General features: G+C 44.9%; 1 protein-coding gene across 1 annotated transcript; it reads right to left on the reverse strand.

Annotated features, from left to right (window-relative positions):
• Positions 1 to 1,221: 1,221 nt before the first annotated feature.
• On the reverse strand, positions 1,222 to 17,938 carry PYROXD1 (pyridine nucleotide-disulphide oxidoreductase domain 1). Its single transcript, XM_040345450.1, has 12 exons — positions 17,830 to 17,938; positions 15,347 to 15,427; positions 15,149 to 15,268; positions 13,099 to 13,227; positions 12,250 to 12,323; positions 8,173 to 8,342; positions 5,878 to 5,954; positions 5,656 to 5,794; positions 4,680 to 4,792; positions 4,309 to 4,431; positions 4,042 to 4,179; positions 1,222 to 1,809 (listed from the first exon to the last, which is right to left on the reverse strand). Exons 1-12 carry the CDS (start codon positions 17,896 to 17,898, stop codon positions 1,561 to 1,563), a joined length of 1,482 nt encoding a protein of 493 aa, XP_040201384.1. The 5' UTR covers positions 17,899 to 17,938; the 3' UTR covers positions 1,222 to 1,560.
• Positions 17,939 to 18,708: the final 770 nt, after the last annotated feature.

An 18,708-nucleotide genomic window follows, 5' to 3' on the forward strand; every position in this document is an offset into this window, starting at 1 on the left:
AATATTTTTTAAAAGCTGTCTGTCTTGGTACCGAAATGTATAATTGGTGCACCCTTATTTTTTATGTGCCTTTAACATCTAAAATAAATGTTCTTGTGCTGCAGCTTACTGGAGCAAGCTGTTATGTCATAAATGTATTGAAAAATTGGTAAGAGTGTCCTCTACAGCTTGCAAAGATCTTCTCACGAGTGTAAGGCCCCTTTCACACTGGGGTGGCGGTAAAGCGGCACTTTACCGTCAATTTCGCTGCGCTATTCGGCCACTAGCAGGGCACTTTAACCCCCCCCCCCAAGCGGCCGAGAAAGGGTTAAAACCACCGCAAAGTGCCTCTGCAGAAGCGCTTTGCCGGCGGTATAGCCGCGGTGCCCCATTGATTTCAATGAGCAGGAGCAGTATACACACACACCACTCCAAAGATGCTGCTAGCAGGACTTGTTTTACCGTTCTGCTAGCGCACCGCTCCAGTGTGAAAGCCCTCTGGCTTATACTCAAGTCAGTGTACCTTTGGCGTACATTTTTTAAAACTCGCAGCTTCCTCCTGGCCCTGTCTCGTTCCGTTATAGGCGTTTGACACTGTGTTCAGTGTTCCACCTATCACGGACGTTCTTTTATCCTCGGACTCAGTTTCCCAGCAGACACTGTGTTCAGCCCATCACTGACCTTCTCTTGTCCGAGGATGAAAGAATGTCCGTGATTGGTGGAACACTGAATACAGTGTCAAACGCCTATCACGGAATGAGACGGGGCCAGGAGGAAGCTGCGAGTTTTAAAAAATGGACGCCCGCAGCGCAGCCTCTCAAGAATTTCAGGTATGCTGCAATGTGCACAGTGAGGTTGCAATGGGCACAGTGAGGTGTGCAAATGGGCATTGTTGACCCTCTTTTCCGCTTACAGTAGCTGCTGCATTCTCACCCTAGGCTTATACTCGAGTCAATACATTTTCCCAGTTTTTTGTGGCAAAATTAGGTGCCTCGGCTTATACTAGAGTATATACGGTGTGTGTGTGTATATATATATATATAAAAAAAAATCATACAGTATGTGTCACTCAGTCTAGCACCCCCAGCACTGTCACATACCAATAATTATGAGCTAGTATAGGATGGGCACGTGATCAATGTGACAGTCGTCCACATGTTTAGGAAGCCCAAGAAAAGTCTCTGGTGTTAAGATTGTTTTACTGAGATGGCGGGAAGGGGTAAACACAAATATAAACGAATACGCTTTGCAGGCGACAAATTTTATTCGTTCCCTGCTTCATCCAAAATTAGAAAAAGGTTTTTGGCTTGACATACACTTCAATACTGAAGGCTCATATCCTCATACCTTGGGTGGTAAGAGCATGCAGGGATTTGTGGTCCCTCAGCACCACAACTTATCAGAATGCTTTCTCTCTAACGTAGGCATTTGGTGGTCATAATAAAGCAGTTTCCTTTTCAGAGCCTGTCACTCATTTCTGTGTGTCCTGCACACTTCCAATAACTTCTGAAATAAATTATTTATCCACACATCCAAAAATGGGTTGTAAATCCCAAGCTGCTTCGAATGCCATTGTGGATTTTAATCAAAATAATCTTCAATGTCAATGTTTGGATCCAGCAGATTCACTCCATATGCTGACAGGTCCATCTGATTTAAGATTAAGTTCTCGAATGTTTCCTCCAAGTCCGTCTCCCCAATCAGCACTGCCCCCACCATTCGCCCATTTTGCATTACCACTTTGACGTATTCATGTCCCTTGGTACAGCGCAGCATCAGTTCATGGTCCAAAGCCAGGCCCTGCGCATTGTACTTCCCCAGCAGAATCACCTGGATAGGGGACACATGGGGTTACATGGAAGCAAACAATAATATATTTGATCAACTAAAAAAATAAATCTGATTCTAAGCATTAGCTGCAGTAGTAGAACATACAACGAACCATAAAACATTATAACCTTTAAAAGCATTAACAAAGCCTTAAAGGGGTTGTAAAGGTACAATACATTTTTTTCCTAAATAGCTACCTTTACCTTAGTGCAGTCCTCCTTCACTTACCTCATCCTTCCATTTTGCTTTAAATGACCTTATTTCTTCTGAGAAATCCTCACTTCCTGTTCTTCTGTCTGTAACTCCACACAGTAATGCAAGGCTTTCTCCCTGGTGTGGAGTGTCGTGCTCGCCCTCTCCCTTGGACTACAGGAGACTCAGGACGCTCTATGTTGCAGATAGAGAAAGGAGCTGTGTGTTAGTGGGCGTCTTGACTCTCCTGTAGTCCAAGGGAGGGGGCGAGCACGACACTCCACACCAGGGATAAAGCCTCACATTACTGTGTGGAGTTACAGACAGAAGAACAGGAAGTGAAGATTTCTAAGAAGAAACAAGAACATTTAAAAGCAAAATCGAAGGAGAGAGCAGAGTGCAAGAGATGGATTAATCAGTCTGCCCTTACTCCCTTTACCATTTTGGGGGAGGAACAAGACCTGTACATGTTATTGGTCGGCAGCAGAGAAAACTCAGGCCCCCTGCCCTGCTAGAGCTGTGTAAATCCCAGGACCAGATGGATAAAATTACAAATCCTTTGACATGTTATACAGCTCCTACATATGTATTTCATTTGTATTTAGCAAATGCCGAAGTTTAGATTCAAGGGGAGTGTTCTATCAATGTTTCAGAATTGGAGAGAAAATCCTGATCTTCAACTGTCAGTTTCTAAATGAGTGGGGTCACCTAGGTGATGTCAATAACCAGATATGAACATGTCAATGTTTGGTCAAAGACGTCACCCAGGAGACTCTGCCCTTTTGTTTACATTAAGCAGCGTGGCTGGGAACTGTTGTTTGCAATGAGCAGTTATGGATTAAGTTTGAATTTTTTTTTTTGTGTCTCTGCAAGCATTGTTCATTGATTGATGTGGTCTGCAGCACTGGGCTACATGACTAAAGCTAAATTCACATCTGTACAGGTGGTGCCACTGTGGGACCCGCACAAATACCAACAGCCGCAACCACCCATACAGAAGGGAGGGTGCAATTAATCCTAATGGCGCGCCAATCGCACCCGTACTGGGAACCTCGGTTCCAGTGCGGGGTGTGATTTCAAATGTAGTGCAGGGACTTCTTCCCTGCGTGTCGCAGAGATACTTACCCAATTTCTGCACTTTACTCTGCGAGTACCCCACAGGGGAATGCCCTCATCCCTAGCAATGGTAGAAACTAGGCAAACGGGAGTCATGGCAAACTCAGGTGAATATTTACTCTGCCAAAGGCCCTTAATTTCATAGTGACAAGTCTTCCCTTGCACCAGAACAGGACCCAATTTGAACTATCTCAGACAGGCCTACCTGACTACAGCAGACTTTTCGGCAACTATATCACAATTCCTCAGACAACTAGCTCTATTACATGCATCATTATCCAAAACTCAAAATGCCCGCTTCCTTCTTCAGTTCCACCCGAATCAGATCCAGATATGCCTGCCCTAGAAGTAGCAGACATAAAAAAAAAAAAGGACCTGGAGGCAATGCTACAGGAGGCCACAGATTTATCATCCCTAGCAGGTCTATTGCATAAATGTACTATTGGGTTTGACATCTGTCAGTCATAATGGCCTGGCACTGAGGTGTAAGTACAAGGACTTGGGGGCTGGTATACATATGGGCACCTCTAAGTTCTCTTTATGGGTATTAGTGCCTGAAGATTTTCCCTGTATGCGTATGAGCATTCTATGTTTCTGGACGCATTGCTGGGAAGCAGTCCAAATAGTTACTTTAGCTTATATGAGGAAATAATGGCAACATGGAATTCGAAAAGAGATTGGATGACTTACTTACAATTAACAATTTTCACGATTATAATTCCTAAGGCAATATAGGAATCATGTGTGGTGTCAAGAAAATGGTGGGAGCGGTAAAGATAGATCTAAGGGGGGTGTCATTGGTCATTCATATTAACTATGTAATTATTGACCTAATACCACATGTGCCATGTATGTCAGGATGTAGAAGTGTATCTACTGTAATTATTGGTACCATGTATTATGTATGTCAGGCTTTTTCTGCACCTTGTAGTTGAAGAATTTGGTAACATGTGCAAAGAGTTCAAAGCAGAAATCCATTTCAATCTTCTCCCCTAGGTGGTCGGCCACCATACACTTTGCTGCGTACCAGCCCATTTGCCGTGCTTGCGTCCATAGCCTCATCTATAAGAGAATATATTATTAGATATATGCAGTGGGGTTATATTTACATTGCGGCCCCTTTAGTTTTACTTCCCCATCACTGTCACAAAATCATTTTGAATTATTTTGGTTGTTTGGCACGATACATACTTGCTGCCAGAGTGAACTCGGAGTCCAGGCCGCGGTGCAGATGTCACCAGCAGCATATACATTGGGCACTGATGTTCGCATGTGGTCATCCACCTTCAGACCCCCATCTTCTCCAACGTCAAACTGAAACCAGGATGAGAAAATGAGAAAATGCAACACAAAAATTAGGCTGACATCAATACAATGAGGCATGACTTTGTAGAGCAGTAACTGCAGGATTAGTTCAATTCGAAATCAGATTAATTTCAAGTGTTAGAAAAAAGGTTATTTGGATTTCATATTCCTGTGTATTGGGGAAAGTATATGGTGTACAGAAGTTCAATAAAATACCGAAATGTGGAAAACTGTGGAATAACATTTTCCCTTCTCACATTATTTCCGGGAAGAAATGGCTCGACGTTCGGTACCACTCCTGTAGCACTGATGATGAAATCACAGCCATACAGTTTTCCATTTGTCAGTTCCACATAAACTGGCCATTCAACTGAAAAACACAAGAAGCAACTACTGAGCTGAAATATAATATAAATATATATATATATATATATATATATATATATATATATATATATATATATATATATATATATACTAAATAAATAATAATAAAAAAAAATCACCATTACTGAATGGACAGGGTATAACATTTCATAAAACCTGAACTCTGGTGAAATGTCAAAACTACACATGTACTGGGGCTCCACTGCACTGCAGGAGTTAAATGCTAATTTTTGTCTATGGTACCATTGATAGCATTTTTTTACCCGATTTCCACCCTTTTTGTGCAAATGGTCCCCCAAAGTTGCTTCTCTTTGGCACCCTATTGGTCAGCTGGTTGTAAACACACTGACAAGCAGTTCTGCAGAAGGTTCACCCACAGTAGCTGGAGCATCAGAGGGAAGAGAAGAGTGTCAGAACCAGGGGAATAAGGGATAAGGTAAGTAAAACTTTTTAAATGTTTTTAAAAAAAAAAAACAAGCTTTCAATCCTTTATATTTTCAGTCTTAACAACTCCACATACAGTATCTCACAAAAGTGAGTACACCCCTCACAATTTTTGTAAATATTTTATTTTTACACGTTGGAGAATGTCAGGAGTGGAGGAGTCAATGTGATGAGAACTAAGTGACATCATCACAATGTTTTCCTCCAGGCACTAGGACAATATGTGGGAACTGTCTGGAATATCCTATTGCACATTCAAATTGCAGAAAGCCAGACCAGCAACAAGGCAACTTTTTGCAATCTGCCCACAGGAAGACTGTTATCCGTATGCATGTTAAAGGTCCCATTTTTTTATTTGCCCAACATGTCTCTTAATGATTTTTTTTTTGCTGCAATACTTGCCAATGCCAGAAGTAGCGCTGTGCTCTGGAGCGATTCTGTGGGGGACAGTGTGGGCCGGGACATTCAGCTGTTTGAATTCATCACTCAGGAGGACCCTCTGTACCTCACACTCCATCTCTAGATGGACACAGTGGGAGAACTGCAGGCAGAAAATAAATAGAGTATGGTGACACCAGAAATAGCTGACGACGGGACAAGTGTCCCTAATGATGGTGTACTCACTTCCTTTGCAGCCTTCAGATTCATACCCTCGTGCCAGTCAGGCCCCAGTGCACTGCCCAGACAAGGCTCCTTTCTCTCTGAAATGAAAGATTAAACACATAGACATGAGGAAGCAGGCAGCAACCCCTGCTAACCAATTCCAGAGCAGACAGGACCAGGAATCTTTACCGATGCAAAGCCAATATGGCTTATACTGATACAGTATAAAGTCTTACAGATCAGCATTGTTTACTGTGCCTCCATTTTCCCAGACTGCACGATTTATACTTCTGACTGCTGCCAGCTACATGACAAAATACCACAACGTGAACCAGCTGGAGTCTGTGACATTCACCAGAGATAGCCAATCAGCTGCTCATTCATATCAATGCTTGGCCAAGAAATAGAATTCCTGCTTCGGGTTGAGAGGGATCATAAGGGTTTCTGATTTGGTACAGGTGATTTCTACTGGCCAGGTGACATTGTAATAATAGCCGACATTCTTGTATTTCCTGTGTTATCTCCCCACCACTGGGCAGAACAGTTGGGTAAGCTGCAGGTGAGGCTGTCCTCCAAATCCTCCAGGCTGGGGGTTGGCACATGACTGCCGCATGTGGATGGCCCATATTCCTCAGTGGGATGTAGGAATGCTGTAAGCTGTAGCTCTCACATCTGTATGTACATCACAACCATGTGTAGGACTGTTTAATTGAATGCTGTGCTGGGTATTGTCACTGGTCCCCAGGAATCATAAGTAAACTTTCATAGGAGATTTAAGGTAATATATATATAAAATAATTTTTTTTACAATGCCTTGAAAAAGTATTCATATCCCTTGAAACTTTCCACATTTTGTCATGTTATAACCATAAATGTAAATTGGGATTCTATGTGATAGACCAACACAAAGTACATAACTGTGAAGCAGTGGCGTATCTAAGGTATGGCAGCCATGGGCGCCATAAGTGGGGGCAGTAGAAAAGCCGCCCCCGCACAAAGAAAAAAAAACACTCGTCCTCCCGCGGCCGCTTCCCGGACTAATATAGCCCCCCGGCGCCATGGTCGGGATGCTGGAGCTTGGTGCCGTTGTTCTGTCAGATAGCTGCTTGGCTTAGGCTGAAGGAGGCTCTGTCAGCAGGGATGGGTGGGGCCAGGAGATCCACTGACGCTTTGAGCCCGCCCCTAGCGCCGAAATCTCCGCCCCCAGCCTCTGAGAGCAGGAGGTGAGCCTGGCTGGCCAGGTAGGTCTTTTTGCAAACATACACTGCCTGTAGACTTACTGTTGCTAAACCCTTTCTGACAGTGTTTACCCCCTCTGCTAAAAATTAGAATTTTAATAATGGCTAGTTGATCATCTCATGTAGTCGCAGTCTCTGGTCATCTCCTGTAGTCGCAGTCTCTGATCATCTCCTGTAGTCGCATCCGCAGTCTAGTCATTTCCTGTAGTTGCATCCGCAGTCTACTTAAATGTAGTACCTGCTGTTCTACTGCACAAATCACTTTATTACACTTTATTTATGATATCTATGGCTATGAGTATTTATTTAATCCAAATTGAGCACTATATTTGATTGGCTGCTTGCTTCTGATTGATCTGTAATCTAGCAGATTAGTAAATCCTTTGTCAAGGATCCCCTTGACACAGTTTTCTATACTAAAACAGTACCAGTCTCTACTAAGCTACCAATCCAGCTACACTTTTGTTTTAAGTGCTTGGTGTTTTGAGCCTTCGGTTCATGCCTAAAGAAGGAGCTATAATCATACATTAAAAAAAAAAGTCAGCAGCTCCAAAAACTGCAGTTGCTGACTTTTAATAAACAGCCACTCACCTGGGCCCAGGACCCAGCGTTGTGCTCACCTCATTTTCTACACAGGTCGTTAGGCCTCTGCGCCAGCAATCTTACCTGTGGGCACCCAGCAGTGACAGCCGGCTGCTCACTGGGCATGCGTAAGTTCCGCTGCGCATTGTGAATGGTCCTGCAGTCTTCTGGGACCTGTGGCATGTTCCAGAAGGCAGTGGGGGGGGGGGGCATCCTCTCAGGTTGCTTATGAAGATTTGCACATAATCTAATTCAGTGTTTCTCAACTCCAGTCCTCAAGGCGCACCAACAGGTCATGTTTTCAGGAATTCCCTCAATTGAAACAGCTGTGGTAATTACTAAGGCAGTGAAACTGATCGAATCACCTGTGCAAAATAATGGAAAGCCTGAAAACATGACCTGTTGGGGCGCCTTGAGGACTGGAGTTGAGAAACACTGATCTAATTCACCTGGCTTAGTGGTTAGTACTTCTGGCTGTGTCACCTCTGCCACTCACCTGAAAGGAGCTCTGTGGTATATTTGGTTCTCTTGCAGGCCAGGGGAGTCTCTGCTTTATCAGAACTCAGTTGTGGGATGAGAAATTGGGCAGCTCCGGCGTCAAAGAACGTGTTTCCGATAGACTTGTCTTTCACCGCCCAGATCACTTCACAGCCCTCAATTTCATATCTGAAGGTAAGACACAGATTTACCACTCATCAGTCTGCAGGCCACTGTAGGGCTACATTGTATCCTGGTACAACCTCACTGCCTCACAGCAACCTGCAGAAATCACAAGACTCCACTTCATCTGTTCAATAATACAATATATACAAGCACTGCCAGGTACAAATCACTTTACATGTTCCCACTAGAGACTTCACCTCACTTTCTGTCCCCACTAGAGACTTCATCTTCCTTTCTGTCCCCACTAGAGACTTCATCTTCCTTTCTGTCCCCATGATGGGTGTCATAGGGACACAAAGTGAGGGACATATTGCCAGAGAACACATAGCACACTTGTGTACTTTAAGTAGGGTTTTTTATGCAGAGCTGCACTAGAATTTGCATTCAATTTACAAGCATTAAACTTCCAGCATGCCAGTGACCATTAGCGTGCTACAGACCTCAGATCAGCCCCATTTCCTAAACCTTGAAATTTCAGATCAGCCCCAATTCCTGCCCCTTCCCACCTCAGATCAGCTCGAATTTCTGCCCCTTCACACTTCAGATCACCCCAATTCCTGCCCCTTCACACCTCAGACCAGCCCACACTGATAATGGAACCGCTCACCAATGGGAGTTAACTATGCGCCCTTCGCCCGAAGGGAAAGTATTCAATAGGAGATGGCAATTATTTGGCAGATTACCACCAACAAACCTGACTAATATACGACCAAAAAACATATTTTATTTAAACCCGAGCACAGCAAAGCTGACCTAATGCTGGGCTGTTGACTAGCGGCCCCTAGTGGGAAAGCTAATTGATACCTCATATTATATATATATATATATATATATATATATATATATATATATATATATATATATATATATATATATATATATATATATATATATATACACATACATACATACATACATGTGTAAAAAAATACATAGAAAAATTAATTATAAAAAATGATGCCTAATACTTAATTTACCCATATTACTGGAGTGATAATTAACAAGTGATAATAAATAATTAAGACCCTAAGAGAGAAAAATAATTGCCATCTCCTATTGAATACTTTCCCTTTGGGCGAAGGGCGCATAGCTAACTCCCATTGGTGAGCGGTTCCATTATCAGTGTGGGCTGGAATGGACTTCTTTCCCATAGTCAATATGGCGTTTTTCGTTTTGCCCCTTCCTTGCATGTCAGAACGAGGTTTGGTTATTTATTGCGGTAAATCAGTGCACTGCCCATCCCCATTGAAAACGTCTTTGTATGACGAAACGCGTCTGGAACGGCGTACAGTGACGTCACCGCGCTCGATGTGAAGGAGGAAGGGCTCCTATAGTGCCGGCCGGCATTTGTTTTTATGCTTTTTACAATCTCTGTTTGTAAGTACAATATTCCTTTCTTTTAATAAATTGGCCTAAACTGTATCACGCTATGGTCCACTTTCTTGTTATTTATGAGCTAGGGACCACATACTTGGAGAGATTATAGCAACTGCACGATCTGAAGCTACACTGGTGGGGCTCCTGTCATCCAGTGGTTCTACGTGTGGACGGAGACTGCACTTTTCATTGCTGTTTAAACCTGCCATTTCCCTAAGCGGCTTTACATGTGGTGGCGGTCCCTCACGGATGTTTTGAAGCTCACTGTGGTGTTTGTCTTGATTGCGGACAACGCAATTTAATCAGCACAATTTTGGACACTATTTATTTATGTGTTTGATATTCACATCCATTTTTTATTTATATATAGCCTTTGGTTGCTAGTGAATTTTTTTGGCGCAGTTTTTCTCTTTATCTATATTATTTGTGTTTATACCACTTAATTGCAGCCTTCTGGTTTATCATCGCCTGTGTTTATTTGTTAAGGTTAGCGCTGTTTTTTTTTTATTATAAGCATCAATTCCTGCCCCATCACACCTTTGATAAGCCCCAATTCCTGCCCCTTCACACCTCAGTTAAGCCCCAATTCCTGCCCCATTACACCTAAAAACCTAATTTCTGTCAACAGATTCCTGCTGCTGGGATTGACAGCTGTGTGTGGATAGCAGTGGCCACCCAGTCTGTACACTACAATGACAGGCCATCAGTAGTCACAGCTATTTGTACCGGTTTGCAAAACTGGCAAAAACTGCAGCTGCTGCCTCAAGAGTAGCAAGGCAAAGTGCCAAAATGTTTTCAGGAAGCTATGTACAGCACCCTGTTGGTCCCTCTCATTAGCCATAATCTGCCTGCAATGCATAGGGGAGCACAGAGACCCAGTAATGACGTCACTGGGTCTGAATTAATTATGTAATGAAAATAGAAAGATTTTACCTGAACCTCTTATAGCATGTTGATGATTGAAAACGGAGGAACAAGGAAAGACATATATAAGCAGAATAAACTTCAGCTTTAATATTTTTCTGTCAATAGAGCAGTCTGCTGACATGTTGCAAAGGACTTGATACTTCCATGTAGGATATTTGAGAAGACTATGAAAAATTATTTTGTTATGGACCCAGTGATACATTTACCCATTTGCTGAAAATACACTCAATTTAGACAACACATTTGCCATACATTCACCCGGTGAAAACAACAAATATTCCCTGACATATGCCAATATTTGGTCATCCATCTTCCATAGAGCTTACTTCATTTATATGGATTATGGGGAGTGTTTCTCCAGAACTGCCTGTGACATAATTGCCCAAATTTGTTCACACCCAATATTGCCATCACAGAAAACTCCAGGGAGAAATCGCAGTGCCAAATCTGCCTCGCTTTTCCCCAGTTAAGGAGTGAGGAAGAAATTAAAGTATCATCCCTGTTCTGGGATCCTGTTCCTTCTGGGGGGGGTGGGGAATTGTTTGGTGTCTCTGTGGCCTGAAAGGTATTAGTTACCGTATTTATCGCGGTATAACGCCCTACCCGCGTATACCCTGCACCCCTAATGTTGCCCCTGAAATTCCTGTAAAAAAAAAAAAGTTATATGATTTTATTACTTACAGTTTTGGTGTCTTCCCAGCGTCCATCGTCCGGTCCGGCGTCCGTCTGCGGCCTCGATGGTGTCCTCCCGGCTTCTCCAGCGCGCGCCTCACGTCGAGTCCCCGCTTCCCGCGCTCAGTTCGAACGCCTCCGCCGACATATACCGAGTGCAGTACACTCGGGTACATTCGGCAAGGCTCGGCTTAGCTCGCGCTCACGCTCTGTGACGTTTATGCGTGAGCACGAGCGAAGCCGAGCCGAATGTACCCGAGTGTACTGCACTCGGTATATGTCGGCGCAGGATTTCAAACTGAGCACGGGAAGCGGCTATCGGCGTATATCGCGAACCCACGATTTCCCCTTATTTTAAGGGGAAAATAGTGCGGATATACGCCGATAAATACGGTAAATACATTTGTAATTGCATATGTTTGCGATAGATTTTTTGACACCCATACACACAGTGAAATGGTTAGGGGTTCAAGTTCATCGGTAAGGAGGCAACCACTTACTCACCCTCATGGGGCAGGTAGGTGGCATCTTGTCAGCAACCTCTCCTGGGCAAATGGATTGTAAGCACTGGTGCATTATAGGGATGATCCCTTTAATAGAGAAACCTCTTTCTCAAGTGATGAATGCCATATGGGTTAATAGCACCCTTTCATACTCACTTTGCCCTTGCTCTGAGCAAACTTGACCTAACACCTGGCTAACTGGGCTGGAACTGCCTAAGACGAGTCATGCCGTATTTTCCCCCTTAAAGTAAAATAAAAACATTTTAACATTTGTTCCTCTATTGCTGAAATTGTTAAAAACAAATTCCAGTAACCACGGAGAGCAACAGGAGGCAAATTCACATGCTGAATTAAAATCAGTTTACTGTATATGTGACATCTGTTATAAAACTCTTCCTGTGTGCACCGACATGACATACAGAGACACTTACACCAGTTCCAGTGCGATTCCTCCGTTTCCCACAATAACCACCCGTTTAGCTTTGGCCAGGCGACACTGGAAGGTCTGAAATCCAGGAAGGAAAGAACGACAAAGTTGTTATATTTCCCCACCAAAGTCACACATTATTAGAATTATACGTTTTTAAAGCTTTGACATGTTATGCAGTGTTATATAGAGAACATTGAGCCAGTCACATCAGTCTCTGCACCAGAAGAGTTTACACTTCAACGTCCCAATACAGTGACCTGCTACTATTATTATATATTTATAGACCTGTCCTGTGTATTTTAGCACCGTGTGCTTATATATACACACATGCATAAGCTATGGCTGATAAGTCTATAAAGCAGAACAGAATGTGCACTGCCTGGCCATGCCACCAAGGGGCAGCAGCTTTCCATACACAACTTTAGCTAGAAATCATTGGGGAAAAAAACCGGACATTTCTAAAAAAAATAAAATTATCTATAATCAAAAAAATATAAACCCCTCCCCCAACTCGCTAATTCATTTCAAGTGTGAGCTCAACAGCTTCCTACCCCCCCAACTCAACTTTGCACATGATATAGATGGGGGAAATACAAGAAAACGTTGTTAGATATCAATGAAGAAAATCTCCCCTGCATCTTTTGTTTGCTCAGCTAAGAATCATGCAATTTACAATAGGGCACTGTTTGATTTTTGAAAAATGGGAATTGTTAAGATAACGGACTTGCTGGAGTGCTGTGTTTTATTTTTATAATTCCTGGTCTGTGGTTAATAAGTTTGTTCACTGGGGGCTCTCATATATTGCCCCATTACACAGCCAATCGCACAGCTTCACTCAGCGGCCACATACCTTAGCACTGTCTGTGTCACGTATTCCCAGCACATAGGGGTTCCCATCGTTGATGAGCTTGGGTCTGGCTCCGGCACACAGACACAGCCTGTCATAGGTGTAACGTCTTCCATCCTCTGTAATCACTTGCTGGAAACAGTTTATATATATCAGAAAATGGAGCATCAGGGGACACTAAAGGGTCCTTGTGATCAGATAGTAGATACAGCAAGGAGACACATTTAGGTACTGCAAGTATCTCATATACTGTGAATTGCAGGCACTGCTGCAGCTCACATTCAAAGAGACACCGAAAGTGCACATAACCTGATATTATGCAAGCATAATACAGTTCACTTTAACCCCTTTCTACTCAGCCCCTGTATCCCTTTAATAGGGTCTGTACAGCTGGGGGCGGGAAGGATCAGCAATCATGTGATCACTGTAATTGGCTGTCACAATGGTCACATGATTTAGAGCTGGTCCTGCCACCTACCAATTGTTGCTGGGGACCGAGATCTGACTTTGACTGTTCGGCCTCTATGCTGGGAGCATGCCGTGAGCGCAATCAGCATAGAAACATCAGCTGGCCAGTTAATGCCCACCCTTTTTCCACCACAAATATGTGTCTCACAAACGTTAACAGGTTAAATACCCCATACTCATACTCTTACATTTTTCCACTGCCTTTGAAACAGTTGATCTCCTCCTCTGCTCTACCTGTTGTGGTACTCCAAAGCTCTGTACTTGGTCCCTTCTATTCTCTCTCTATACTTCTTTTGTTGGTCAGTAAGGATGAGCTCTGGCTTGTTCGCATAGAACACGTGCAGAGCCCGCCAGGAAGTGTGCACGGCGCTGCGCTAATAACAGCCAGGGAGACGTTTCACGATCTCTGCAGCCGAGCATTGTGACAATGTCTCCCTGGCTGTTATTAGCACAGCGCCATGCTCACTTCCTGGCGGGCTCTGCACGTGTTCTATGCGAACACGCCAGAGCTCATCCTTACTGGCCAGGCGATAACCACTAGGCTTGGGCATGTTCGGAATGCTAGTCCCATCCCACTTGCCCGATCCCGCTACTAAGCCCACACTGCTAATCATAGGCAATGAAACATTTCTCGGTTGGCAGCTGCACAGACCGGTAAATGTCTCACTGCCTGTGATTAGCGGTGTGCAGTGTGGGCTTCCTGGCAAGCTCGGGCCGGATCCCCCCTTCACCATTGAGATCCATAGCACAACCAAATTATTCCACTTTAACTTCCATAACATTTCCAAAATGTGCCCCTTCTTAACTAACAACACCACAAAAAAACAAATTCACTCCTAGGTTATCTTCCACCTTGACTACTTCAACTCTCTTCTCACAGGCCTACCTCTACACAGGCTACCCACCCTCCAGTCCACCGTGAATGCTGCTGTTAGACTCATCCACTTCACTAACCCATCTGTGGCTGCTGCCTCTCTCTGCCAATTCCTCCACTAAATTCCACTAGCCCAACATATAAAAATCTAAATACTAACAACAAAATATGGGGGGTCTTCAAAAAGCTTCCTCACTTTTATATTCTCGTAAAAAGCCATCCACAGCACTACCTCCAGCTACATCACCAAACTCTTCTCGATATATTGCACAAATCATCCACTCCTCCCAAGACCCCCTGCTCTCTAGCTCCCTCGTCACCAACTCCCATGCTTATCTCCAGAACCTCTCCCATCCTATGGAACTCCATAACCCATTCTGTCCCGTTATCTCCTACAACTGTCTGCCTTCCATGAAAACCTATTTAGGCGATGCCTGAAAACATATTTTATTAAGGGAAGCCTATCCTGTCTCCACCTAAAAAACTGGACTTCAAACGCCTCCATAAGATCATCCCCACACAGCTATTATCTTTTGCACCACCTCTCCCTCCCTTTTAGATTGTGTGGTCCATGAGCAGAGCTTTCCTAATCCTACTTTATTGAATAGTAATGCAACTCTGTACTCTCTCCCTTTTTATGCTGGTAAACTCTGAATAAAATGTTAGTGCTATATAAACACTGTATAAGAAAAATAATAATAAATAGCACACCTGCTGCTCAGCCTTTATCTCTCTGACAGCAGAACTGATAACTCTGATGTTGGGATATTGTCTCTCCAGTATGCTGCTTTCCTTTTCCTCCACATCAAACTCCTCCAGAGTCCTCAACACCTGACACAGAAAGGAATATCGATTATAAAGATGCAACTGGATAGGAAAAAGCATGTATGTAAATGAGCGGCTTCTCACCTGCCTCACGTTGGTAGCAGCTTTAATGAGTGGAGAAGCGGTCAGCAGAAAGACATCATCCTCCATAAACTGAAGTGCAAGCTGGGAACAGAGAATAACCATTAATATGTGTACAGATGTGACTCCACTCAGGAGAGCAGAGGGTGAAAGACTGTGTGCGGAATTCACCTAGGAGGAAAATATAGGTAGAAGGACAAACTGTTTTCTGACTCCACCCGGGAGGAGAGCAGATGGGGAAGGACTGTGTGCTGACTCCACCCGGGAGGAGAGCGGATGGGGAAGGACTGTGTGTTGACTCCACCCAGGAGGAGAGCAGATGGGGGAGGACTGTGTGTTGACTCCACCCAGGAGGAGAGCGGATGGGGAAGGACTGTGTGCTGACTCCACCCGGGAGGAGAGCGGATGGGGAAGGACTGTGTGCTGACTCCACCTAGAAGGAAAGTGTAGGGAGAGGGACAAAGTTGGGTTCTGACTCCACTCAGGAGGAGAGCAGAGGGGCAAGGACTATCGGTGTGCTGACTCCACCTAGGAGGAAAGTGTAGGTAGGGGGACAAGATTGGTTCGGACTCCTTCCAGGAGGAGAGCGGATGGGGAAGGACTGTGTGCCGACTCCTCCTAGGAGGAAAGTGTAGGGAGAGGGACAAAATTGGGTTCTGACTCCACTCAGGAGGAGAGAAGAGGGGCAAGGACTGTGTGCTGACTCCACCTAGGAGGAAACTGTAGGTAGAGGGACACATTGGGTTCTGACTCCATCCAGGAGGAAAGAGGATGGGAAAGGACTATCTGTATGCTGACTCCCCCCAGGAGAAGAGCAGATGGGGAAGTACTATCGGTGTGCTGACTCCACCCAGGAGAAGAGCAGATGGGGAAGGACTATCTGTATGCTGACTCCACCCTGGAGAAGAGCAGATGGGGAAGGACTATCTGTATGCTGACTCCCCCAGGAGAAGAGCAGATGGGGAAGTACTATCGGTGTGCTGACTCCCCCCAGGAGAAGAGCAGATGGGGGAAGTACTATCGGTGTGCTGACTCCACCCAGGAGGAGAGTGGATGGGGAAGGACTATGTGCTGACTCCACCTAGGAGAGTGTAGGGAGAAGGACAAACTTATGACTCCACCCAGGAGGAGTGTGGAGGGAGCAGGGCAGCCTGCATTCTGACTCCATCCAGGAAAGTCAGAACAAAGCAGATATAGGGGTACAGTCTGTTTTTTCCAACTTCACCCAAGAGAACAGTGAAGGGGAAGGACAAACTGTGCCCTGACTTCACCCAAGAGGAGGAGAGAATGTGTTCTAACTCCACCCAGGAAGGAAGCAGAGGGGGAAGGACTGTGTTCTGACTCCACCCAGGAGGGAAGCAGAGGAGAAGGAAATGTATCCCGACTCCTTCCAGGAAAGGAGCACCAGGGTACAAAATGTGTCCTGACTCCACCCAGGAGGGGAGCAGAGGGGGAGGGGAATATATTCTGACTCCACTCAGGCTGGAAGCAATTGGAAAGACTGTGTCCTGACTCCACTCAGGAGGGGATGGCCTATTTTTTTTTTTTACTCCAGAAAGAGAGTGGAAGAATGGGAACAGTCTGATTTCTCTAAATAAGAAAGGATTAACCTCTTCACCTCTGAGCCAGAACAATCCAGCCTGTCACATATAGTGTCAACTCTCGTGCATTTATTCAACACAAACCATGTGACTAATGCCATCGCTAGAGATGGGCTCAGGCGTGTTTTGAATTGTAATCCCAACCCATCTGAGCAAACCGTCACTGCACTCCACCAATCATGAGCAGCCTAGTCACGGCGTGTGCATGTGTAGCTGAGGGTCGGGAGATGCCTCACTGCCTATGATTGGCAGTGTGCAATGAAGGCTTCCTGGCGAGATTGCTCAGGTGGGTTGGGACTACAATCCGAACACATCTGAGCCCATCTTCCTGGTCACATGGCCAGCACCAGACGGGTAAACCCCCTGTAAGCTCCATGTCAATAACTAATTGAGCTTCTGAAGGGTTAATGACTCCCATCCCTCATGTGACCGTGTTCAGCTCAGTGTATGGCATCCTGGGAAGTGGTCATAAAGGGAACGTAGTTACTATTAGTGAGGATGTTCTGTCAAAACAGCCAATCGCATCAGTAATTGGTCATTTCGACGAGTTGGCTGTTTTGGCAGAACAAGGGCTCAACAGAACTTGTGTGAGTGGGCACAGGAAGAGAAGAAATATCATCTTAGGGGGGTCACAGACACAAATAAAACCCCCACACAAGGCTTGACTCTTCCCCACTCCACCCTAAAGGAAATAGTCTGCTACAGCTGAAGTTCTGTGCGCCCCTACTGGGCACTGGGGGGATTCCTCAGTCCGGTCTATATGTGGACACATTTGGAGATTAACGTGTAAAAATCAGATTTCTCTCTCTGGTAGTGCTCGTTCTTTCTCTGTCCTATGACACGCGCAGGCTGCAGCCAATAATAACAACCCCCCGAGGTTCTCACTTGCTCGGCACAGGTGACTCCAGCGATTCCTCCCCCCACCACCAACCACTTCGCCCTCTCAGTCGCCATTTTTCTTCCTCTTCCGGGTCACGTGTGCTGAACAGGGCGGGACTCCTGCCTTTGCGCGGCTCTAATTGGACGAGGGAGTTACACTTCGTCTACATGGTGACAACAGAGGTATCACATGGAGAGGAGACCACATGGAGATGTGTCTGTATGGAGAAGATGCGGCTTCTCCCTGTCTGTGCTGTCCTCATACACTGAGCATAAACTCCGACCCCCTAACTTTGGGGCAAAGCACTCCCTTTAGATATTATCACCTTTCCTTCACTCTCTCAGGTATAGAGAAGCAATCAAATGTCCCCTTGTGGGTATGATCTACGCACTTCTATACATAATGGGGTAGATTCAGTAAGGAATTGCGTCTGCGTATCCATAGATACGCAGCGTAATTGCTAATTTGCGCCGGCGTATCGACTTTTCTGTATTCAGAAAGCTCGATACGCCGACTGCAGCCTAAGATATAACTGGCATAAGGCTCTTATGCCGTCGTATCGTAGGCTGCATTCTTACGATGGCCGCTAGGTGGCGTTCCCGTGGTAGTCAGCGTAGAGTATGCAAATTGCATACTCACGCCGATTCACAACCGTACGCGCGCCCTGCGTTCGCATTTTACGTCATTTGCGTTCGTCGGTTTCTGCGTAAGGCTGCTCCTGCTATTAGCAGGGGCAGCCAATGCTAAGTATACCCGTCGTTCCCGCGTCCCGATTTTTAAAAATTACGTCGTTTTGCGTAAGTGAATCGTGAATGGCGCTGGACGCCATTTACGTTCACGTTGAAGCAAATGACGTCCTTGCGACGTCATTTACCGCAATGCAC

Source organism: Rana temporaria, chromosome 3, assembly GCF_905171775.1.
Source record: "Rana temporaria chromosome 3, aRanTem1.1, whole genome shotgun sequence".
Lineage (NCBI taxonomy): Eukaryota > Metazoa > Chordata > Amphibia > Anura > Ranidae > Rana > Rana temporaria.

What these genes read in the sequence shown, in the direction of transcription:
- PYROXD1 (XM_040345450.1), bottom strand. Translation starts at nt 17,898, where the DNA reads ATGGCGACTGAGAGGGCGAAGTGGTTGGTGGTGGGGGGAGGAATCGCT. An exon ending in GTGACACAGACAGTGCTAAG is followed by an intron (nt 12,324 to 13,098) that starts GTATGTGGCCGC and finishes CCTGGATTTCAG; the next exon opens with ACCTTCCAGTGTCGCCTGGC. An exon ending in CAGCGCTACTTCTGGCATTG is followed by an intron (nt 4,793 to 5,655) that starts GCAAGTATTGCA and finishes TGTGTTTTTCAG; the next exon opens with TTGAATGGCCAGTTTATGTG.